The following is a 9,638-nucleotide window of genomic DNA, read 5'->3' on the forward strand; positions in this document are numbered from 1 at the left end:
AACCACAAAAGGGCCTGTTTACTTTTCTGCTAAGAGGATATAATAGCCTACACTGCCCCCAAAATGGAAAGAATGTTTCTCATAAAGTACCACACACACACACAACACAGGTTGAGTTTTCATATTCTAATGCTTTTGCTTCTAACAAAGCAACTCAAACTCAGCTAAGGGGAAAAAAAAGTATGCATTATATTATTATAGGGATACACTGGTAACTTGTGGAACTCAAGAATAGAGCTCCAGCTGGGCCACCAACTATGGCTGGGGACCCCGCAGAGGCAGAGAGACAGGCAGGCCAGCGGGCCTGGCAGTTGTTGCTGGAGGCCACCAGACACTCTCGTCACTGCTAGGCGCTCGTGTCTACTGGCTGCACAAGCTTGGGCCTTGGGCAGCAGTGCACATGGGACAGCAGGTCCTCTGTCTGCCCAGAACTGCACTGCCCCTTGACACTCTGGAGACGGTTCCAACACCCAGAGAGGAGCAGCTGCCTCTGTCTCCAAGAGAATGCTTTCCACCAGCCCAGGGATCTAGAACGTTTTTTTGTAAAGGACTGGATCTTGTATATTTCCAGCTTTGCAGGCCACATGGTCTCCGTCATAACTACTCCTGTAGCACAGCCACAGATGAATGGACATGGCCATGTCCCAATAAAACCTGATTTACGGGCGCTGAGTCACAAAAATAAGTAAACGCCCCGTCTTCCTCCTTAGCAGAGGGACTGTGGTTTTTGACCAATGACGTCTCCAGCCCCACTTGACTTCTCCTTCCTCCTGGGTAAAAATTACTGAGATACCCAGTCACTGAACCACCCCGCTTCCTGACAACACCCAGTCCAGAACTGATGTCTGATTTCCTTACACCTTCTGAGAGTAATAAGCTTCTCCCAGCTCCCTCTTAGCTGGGTGCCCCATGGTTCATCTAGTGGGCACTCTCCCTGATACAGGGAGTTAAATAAACTGAACTCTGATCACAGGGGTTTTCTTAGAGGTCTTTCGTCAGTGGACTTTAAAGTGTCAGTAGCCTCACTTTACAGCAGAGACAATTAAAGTGAAGAGTCCTCAGGGAGTCTGTCCTCTGAGGTAGGATTTCATACAAGAGACTGCCTTACCTGCCTACGAGTAGCAGATGGTCTGGGCCGAATTTAAAAGACATTGTCTGAGAGAGCAAAATGAACTGGCTGCCAGGACAGGAACTCACATCGAAAATCCTAGAAGGAGGGGCCAGCCCCGTGGCATAGTGGTTGAGTTTATACATTCCGTGTCGGCAGCCTAGGGTTCACCACTTCGGATCCTGAGCGCGGACATACTCGCAGTTCATCAAGCCATGCTGAGGTGGCATCCCAAATAGAAGAGCTACAACTCGACAACTATGACACACAACTATGTACTGGGTATTTGGGGAGAAAAAAGAAAAAGAGGAAGATTGGCAACAAATGTTAGTGCAGGGCCAATCTTCCTCAAAAAAAAAAAAATCCTAGAAATTCATTGGTCCAAAGCACAAACTCTGATGAGAAGATTCATTTGAAAAATTTTTCAAACAATTTTTTTGTAAATGTAATGCTTTGATCATAGCTGAGAGGGGTATTGTGTCAGTCAAATTGCCTGTTGTCAGATTCATACCCCACCTTTCCCTTGCTCTGCTCTGTGTCACAAGGATCTACATTTCCCAGGGTCCCTTGCCCTCTGGCTTCTGGGTTAGCCAATGGCAGGACTGACAAAAGATTGGCATGCAGGAGGAAGGCAGAAACCAGGATGTTTCTCCTCCCTCCCTGCTTCCTGTAGCATTTTCTGCCTCAGCTGCATCCATTCTCTGGAGATCCTCCCTCTGGCATCCCAGCTCCTGCTGCTCATCCCCGGGGCATCCGCAGTCAACGTTCCAGCTCCCGCTCTGGGCTCTCAAGCCACCTCTTCCCACTGTCCCCCCACGTTTAGGTAGTTTTCTGCTTTTGCTAATCTCTGGGTTACCCTCCTGTGAGTCCCCATCCTGGCAGCCAGGAAGCTTACCCTCTCCTTGGGACTCTGCCTTTCCCTCATCAGGTTCCCTTCCTCCACTAACCACTCCACACCCACCCCAGAGCTGTAGCACTTCCCCTCCCTTTCCTACTTTCTAGAATTCACTTCTGCATTTCTTTTCTCCTCTGACTCTCAAATGATGATCTTCTGCTCATCTCTCTTGTCTCCAACCCCATCATGGGCACAGTCACAACCAGAGAACAAACTGTGCCGAAAGCAGAGAAAAAAAGTTTCTTAGCCTCCTGTAACTCATAGTGTGTGGGGCTGCTGGTCCCGGGACCCAGTGCACTCTGACCACAAAGTCCCAAGATTTTCAGTGAATGGTTTAGAGCACATGATTGTCTGGCTGTGGGTCACCAGCCAATGGTATCCGTGAGCCTACTTTTTCCCAGTTACTAGGTACAATATACAAAAATCTTTAAGATTTAAAATTGCACAGTTGCAAATAGCCTTTTGAGATGATCTGGCCCTTTTATTTCCTTTTTCTGTTTGCAGAAACAGTGTTTCCATTTTTTTTTTATTTATTTTTTTCCCTAAACCTTGAGATTCCCTGCAGATTGTGGGGTTGCTGCTAACTAGGAAGAGAGGTCTGGTGTGTAGAAGTGTGTATGGAGTAGAAGACGGTGTTGGGTGGTGGGGAGGTGATGAGGTAAACATAAGCAACCCTCTTTCCTTAGCCAAAGGAATCTTGTCCAAGTTGTTCTCCTTGTGGGGGCCGTGGAGAGATGTGGGGGCCGTGGAGAGATAAGGGGGAACACTGGGGGGGTTGGAGGGGTAGAGAATAAAGCAAGATTGCAGCTGCAGGAGTAGACTGTAGACTGTGTCATTCATTCAAAAACAATTGAGGGAGAGATGCTGAGGATACTGAGAGGCAAAACATCTTTCTCTCAGGGAGATGGCATTCTAGTGGGGGTGGGAAAATGGCAGCAAACAAAGACTTTCTAGTTGGGCTTCATCCTCTGCCTGTAGACGGACTGGTTGAGTCCAACACTGTAGCCAGGTACCTGAGGGGTACTGTAGATAGCAAACCAATTTGCTGGTTTGCTTGTTTAACTTAAGAGGTGACTCAGAGTTCTCAAGGATTTGTGAATTTGTTTTCCAGAGGATTTGTGAGTTTGTTTTGCAGAAGAAAGAGCATGCCTTAGGGAGGTTGCGATCACTGGATGGCTGGCCCTCAGCAGCCCTGAAGCCCAGAAGTCAGATTGCCCAGTGACCTCTTTGTTTCTCCAAAGTTCCTCCTGCCAAGCCCATTAGCTCTATAAAACCCCCATGTTTCCTTTTCTTGTGGTGGCGGATTTGAGTGAACCCAGGCTCCCATCTACTTGTTTTAGCCAATTCAAATAAATCTTTCTCCATCTCCAAGCACTGACATCTTAGTGTTTGGCTTCCTGTGCATCAGGCACATGAACTTGAGATTGATAGGTTCGGTGTCAACACCCCCTACACACACACAATGCTCCCCTCCAATGTCCCACAGACCACAATCAGGTCATTGTATAGATTTATTCTAGAATAATCTTCCTGAGATGCATTTCTTCACATTTCCCTCAAGAATCATAATGCTTCCCCTGGAGGCCTCCAATTCCTTTCTAATTCAACTCAAAACTGTGCAGTTAACATACTACCAATTAACACACTAGCAATGTCTCCACAGTTTCCTTCAAGGACTGGGTTGCTCTTAGGAAGAGACAGAAGAGGGGGCAGTGAGAGTGTAAGAGCCTGGCCTGCCTGCAGCCTCTATCTGAAGAAAATAAGACCCAGGGGTTCTGGGGAAGTTTCTTCCAGAAGTATCCAGTGAAGCCAGGCCACAACCCCTGTCATAGCTGACCTGAGTCAGAGAGAGCATGAGGAGGACCCACTGAGTGGGTCCTCTACCCATGAGGTAGCTTAGCAGGAAACCAGGTCCAACTGGGTTGTGCCACTTCATATCATGACAACCAATCTAAATCATTCTCTGTCTTGAGAGGAATAAATCTAGAGAGTTTGTTCCTTTCTTTGAGTCACCTTCAGCTGTAGATCCTTTCCAGGTGAGGCCAAGATATCTTGGCACTCAGAAAAGATATTTCTACTCTGTCCTGTTCAAATTCCAAATTACTGACTCCTGGAATCAGTGAGCATAGAAAAATAGTTTTGTTGAGTTGTTAATTTTCAGGGCTGTAGCAATAACCAACACATGTATCTTGCTGCAAGAGAACAAATTTCTCAGAATAAACAGCATCAATAAAACTGGGCCCCCAAAGGCACTGGAACAAGGATGAGAAAGCTGTCCTAACTCTTTCCATCTTGAACCATTCTCTTTGCACATCTACAATGGTTTTGCTTTGGTCTAATCTCTCTGTAGGTCACCTTCCTTGTGCTTCTCTAGACCACTCTGTGGATGGAAAATGCCTTCCCACAGCTCCCATGCATACCTGCTACTAACCAGGTATAGCTACTTACATATCACTGAGCCATTCAATCAAAATGTGCAAGGTATTCCTTCTGGCCTAGTCTGGGTCAGGTGTCCATCCCAGATCCAGTCCATGTCAGGGGGCAATGGGACCACGTTATACGGGCATATATTGGAAGACAGGAAGTCATGACTGCTAAATGGATAGAGGTGGAAAGAGGGCAGACAGGTCTTAACAGGCATTCACTATATTCTCGGAGAAAGAGCCTTGTAAAAAAATATGCTGTTGATGCCCAATCTCAAAGTCCCTTGTTTCACTATGGGTAGACAGTTTCTGGCAAGGTAACAATTTCTCAGGTGCCTGCCTTTCTTCTCCACCTTCTCCATCAGCAATAATGTTTCCTCCTTTGCATATACACAGCCCAACCTGGAAGAGCAGAGGAGTTAACACCCTCAGGAGCAACCTCAACCAATAGAGGAAGGAAGTTGTGAATGAATGTCCCAGGCTCCCCACCCCTGCTAGGAGGATTCTGAGGAATAGCCCACAATTTCACGTTTTCTCAGAGTGCCCTGGGTGGGACCTAGCCCAGTTGACCACATGATAACCAACTAATTAACGTACCCTCTATGCCATTTTTCACCTAGTTGGCCTTTCCCCTTTCATTTATTTCCAAACTTGGGTTTCCTGGGATCGCTTTCCAGATGGACTACCTGAACCCAAGTCCTTGACACAGAGTCAGCCCTTGGGGAACCCAAACTAAGAGATGGGATAAGGTAGAAATTTCACCACACACTGTATCCAACAGTGAGAATTATCTTCTCTGGAAAGGTACACTCTGACTTGCATACCTGATTCTAGTAAGTGAAGAAAAGGCTACAGACAAAATTTCTAAAAATCCACAAGCATTTCCAATCGTGGAGGCCCTTAGTCTACACAGGGTGCTACCAGGAGGAAAGACTCCTCCTCCTTCAGAGTGAGCGAGACTGTGACTATGATAAGTGTAGTAGGCTAAACAGTCCATACCATCATCTCTGCAACCTGTGAATACGATTCCTTACATGACAAAAGGAACCTTACAGATGGAATTAAGGTTTTGGACCTTAAAGTAGGCAGATTATCCTGGATTCTTAGGAAAAGTATCCTGGATTAACCGAGCGGACTCAATCTAATCACATGAGTCCTCAAAAGTGGAAGAAGGCAGAGGAATCAAAGAGATTCAATGGAGGAAAAACGAGGAAAGATGCAAAGATTGAGAGGAACTCAATCTGCCATTGCTGCTTTGAAGACGGAGGAAGACCATCACAAACCTAGGAGGGCAGCAGCATGTAGAAGCTGGGAAGAGCCCTCAGCTGACATCCAGCAAGGAATGGCAACCTCAGTTCCACAACTGCAAGAAACTGAATTCTGCCAAAAATATGAATGATCACGTAAAAAGATTCTTCCTCAGGGCCTCCAGAAAGTAACTCAGTGCAGGCACCTTGATTTTAGCTCGGTGAGACCTGTGTGGGACTTCTGACCTACAGAAAATGTGAGGTAATAAATTTGTCTTGTTTTAGGTCCGAAAATTTGAAATAATTTATTATGACAGTGACAGAAAACTAATAAACTAAGGATTTTTTGAAAATGTTGCAATGAAGTAAACTGTGAAACTGTGATGAGTAAACTGTGGGGGCGTAAAATCTAGAAAAAGTTCAGTGGAAGAGTAAAGACTATTAACAAATTTATTGAACAAATGTAACTTGACAACCACATGCCTGGTAGTGGGGAGACAGTGGTGAACAATAATAGTGATTCTAATGAAGAGTAGCCTTTCCCTGTATCCATCAAATGAAAGGAACATCCGTTACCATCAGTGAATGATCAGGAGTGGAAGTATCCCTTTCCTGGAGATGGATTCCACAGTGTGATAAAAATACCACTAAAGTTCATCTAGCTTCCTTCCTCCCAAATTCCTATTCCACAAACAATCTTTAAGTGTTAAGTAAGGCTTCCCTGAGACGTTCAAGTGGGAGGATTGGTTCTGGCTCCATGATCACGCATCACATTGACAGTGGGTGCACATGTGACCATTATTAGTGAAGGGTTTGGCCTCTGGTCCCCTCACATCCTGCGTGATGCAGTCCCTGTGAATTCACTCACTGCACCACGTCCCCCTGCAGACTCAATCCAATGAAGTGCTGGACCTATGGCTCTGACAATCGACCTTGAAGGAACCAAGTGGAGTGTGGCCTCCATAGTCACTCACAGTGATCCTCATCCTGAGGTGCTCTGGGGAAGGAACCTCAGGGCTGCACATGGTCCCTTCCCCTGGGGGCTATGGGGCAGAAAAAGGACAGCCTAGGATGTGCAGGTGGGACAGGGGCCAAACGTCTCGCAGCAGCACAAATTTCTGTGTAAATTATATAATTTACTTAACCTGGCTCTGCCTCAGTTTCCACATTATCGAAATAAGACTACCTCACAGTGTTGTTGTGAGGATTAAATGAGTGAAATTCACTAAAAGCATTTAGCACAACACCCAGTACATTTTACGTTATCTTTTGAGTTAATTATTGTTGTTCAAATCCCAGCTGTCTTTCACTTGCTGAGTCACCTTTGGAAAGTTAATTCAATTTTCTAGATCCTATTTCCTTATCTACAGAAAGGAGAAAATAAAGTGGTATCAAACTCAACTGTCAAGTGGAATAATGGAATTAATATTAGTGAAGTGCTTCACATAGTGTGTGCATTTAGTAAGTATTTTATTGTTGTGATGAGTTGCTGTTAAAGAGGAGACACTCAGCTCCAGGCTGGGCAGGAGAAAGCAAGCAGGATACTTCAGCCTGAGGGTCCCCATTCCCATCAGCAGAGCTTGGGTTCACTGGGGTCTCCAGGGAAACATCAGACACTAGGTCAGTAACAAGGGAACTCTGCACTCCTGTCTGCGCTGGGCAAATGGTCAAGGCAGTTAGATCCCTTGTCTTAATTCTGAAAACAGGGCACACAGGCCCAGAGAAGGAGGTGTGCAGGAAGCTGTAGATATGAGATCCATCCAAGGCATTGTGGAATGAGACCTCACCAGTCTCATAGTCCAAGAAAACTCCCACTTTTTGAAGGGGGTTGGCAACTTCCAGGATGGTCTGGGAGTAAGTGAGAGGATGATAGCCTATCCACTTGGACAGCCCCAGAAGCCAGAATCCATTCTCAGGTGAAATTTTAACCCATTTTTTCCTCTCCACATCCTCCTCACACACCCCGACATACCACTCTTCCCTGTCCCCCACCACCACCTCCCAGAAATGTCTCCCTGACGTGAATCTGTTGCGGCCAAGAACACAGTAATGCATATCAAATCTCTTCAGGTTGGGTGGCAGATTCCGTCGTATGATTCCCTGCCACAGGCTCCTCCGGTCCTCAGAAACACGAAGTTTGGGATATGCTGTGTCCGGATCCAAAATCACATCCACTGCAGAAAGTTTAAGGATTGGCTGTGGAGTCAGCTTTGTTCCTAGACCTCAGGGCCTCAGCTTTCAAAACGTGGGTCTGGCTGAGCAGGTCTGATTCCAGAGCCTGGTGTCCCCAACCTGCCCTAAATGTCACCCCCTCAGCAATACCAAAAGAAAGGCTCAGGGGTCTTGTGTTCAGTAGAGTAGAGTGCTGAGGGTCAGGGTCTGCCTAATCCAATATCTCAATCTGGCTCCTTCCTTCCATCTTTTTCCTACTTCCCTCCCCAAAATGACTCTGCCCACCTGTGCTTTATAGTCACATAGATTTTCATTTCAATCCCTGCTCTACCACTCATGAACTGAGAAAATTTGCTCTCCTGCAGTCTCTTTTTCCATAGACCCAACTTACATAATACCTTTTAGCCTCAATTTCCTTATTTGAAAAATGGGGATAAAAATACTAATCTCTAGGGTAGAAAAAGGTCTTTCATATGTAGCCCAGGGCCGGGTGTGGAGAAGTGCCTGATATTATAATAGCATAATAGCATAGGCCTTCTCTGTGCTAGAGGCCATGCTGGGGGCTTTTCTGTGCTCCCAGATCCACTCTCCAAATTTCTCTACCCTCTTCTGGGCCCCAGGAATGTATCCTCTATGGACAACGTCACTGGGCTTTCTTGACTCTGGTTACTTGTTGGGTTTGGCCAATGGGAGGTACTAGCTGAAGATTGGAAGGAGAAAGTAAGAGATGCACAGCATTTAATTCCCCTGCTTCATCCCTGTCAACCTCAGATGGTGATGCTCTAACAAAGGCATGACTCCTCTCAGACAGCCGTGTCCTTGAGCTACAGCTTCCTCTGGGCTCCAGTAACTGCTCCCTCGCCCTATTCCTTCAAGTCTAGGGTGGTAACAGCTTCTCACTAGTGTGAGCCATGAAGCACTTCACATTCCCTTGTTGATTTCCCTTAACCCCGCTCCTGCCTTTCTAAAGAGTTCCTTCCTGAACTTTCTTCAATTGTCCAAATTGAACGTCATCTCTTTTTTATATTTTTTTATCAAAGCACATTCATTACCTCATTTACTCTTTACCTCAACTCTCACATAATAGAGATTACGATCATCATTTAAAAATGAGGTGACTAAAGTTCAGAAACATTAAGTAACTTGGGGACACACAGCAGCAGGAGGTGGCATAAGAAGCTTGGGCGAAGCAAAGATCTTTGCTCATTGCCTTCTCTACTTGAACATTCCACATCCTCACTCTCCCTGCTGTATTAGTTTGCTCTGCCTCTCCTTTCCCTCAGCTCTACCCCTTATGCCTCTTCCTTCCTGTGAAGATCTGTGGAATCCCAGGAGAGCAATTCTCCCTGCTTCTCTGGGCTCTCAGCGGGAGCTGATGAGCACACCTTTGTGTGGGAGTTGGGCACACCTTTGAGGTCAGGGCATCAATTCATCCATCCAGAACTCACCCTGTCTTGGAGACTTTTCTTCCCAGAATCTCATGAGTTGGGGAAGAAAAAGGGAATGTCTTCCCTCAGCTTGTTGTCCTAGGGAACATACAGTGATTCACTCACCAGCTTGGAAGAGGGCCATCTTTGATTCTGAAAGGCAGGAGACATGGGTAAGGAAAGGGCATTATTTCTGTTCTTGCCCCCACCATTCTCCTCAGTAAGCCATTTCTCTTTCCCTTTCGTCAGTCTCTTCCAATGTCCAGCTTCCTTCCTCTACGGCTCTGCTGCATCAGGCATAGAACCTCTCAAAAATGGTGGACTTCCCTCCTTCAGTCATGCTGGGGCTGCAGGCGACATGTCCAG

General features: G+C 46.2%; 1 protein-coding gene across 1 annotated transcript in view; it reads right to left on the reverse strand.

The window, feature by feature from the left end:
- Nucleotides 1-7,126: 7,126 nt before the first annotated feature.
- Nucleotides 7,127-9,638, reverse strand: part of LOC131414023 (butyrophilin subfamily 3 member A3-like) — a 72,982-nt gene continuing 70,470 nt past the window's right edge. Inside the window, exon 11 of the mRNA XM_058555065.1 lies at nt 7,127-7,847. Within this exon, the coding sequence (XP_058411048.1) occupies nt 7,144-7,847 (704 nt within the window). The 3' untranslated portion in view covers nt 7,127-7,143. The remainder of the gene's footprint in view (nt 7,848-9,638) is intronic.

Source organism: Diceros bicornis, chromosome 14, assembly GCF_020826845.1.
Source record: "Diceros bicornis minor isolate mBicDic1 chromosome 14, mDicBic1.mat.cur, whole genome shotgun sequence".
Taxonomy (NCBI): Eukaryota; Metazoa; Chordata; class Mammalia; order Perissodactyla; family Rhinocerotidae; genus Diceros; species Diceros bicornis.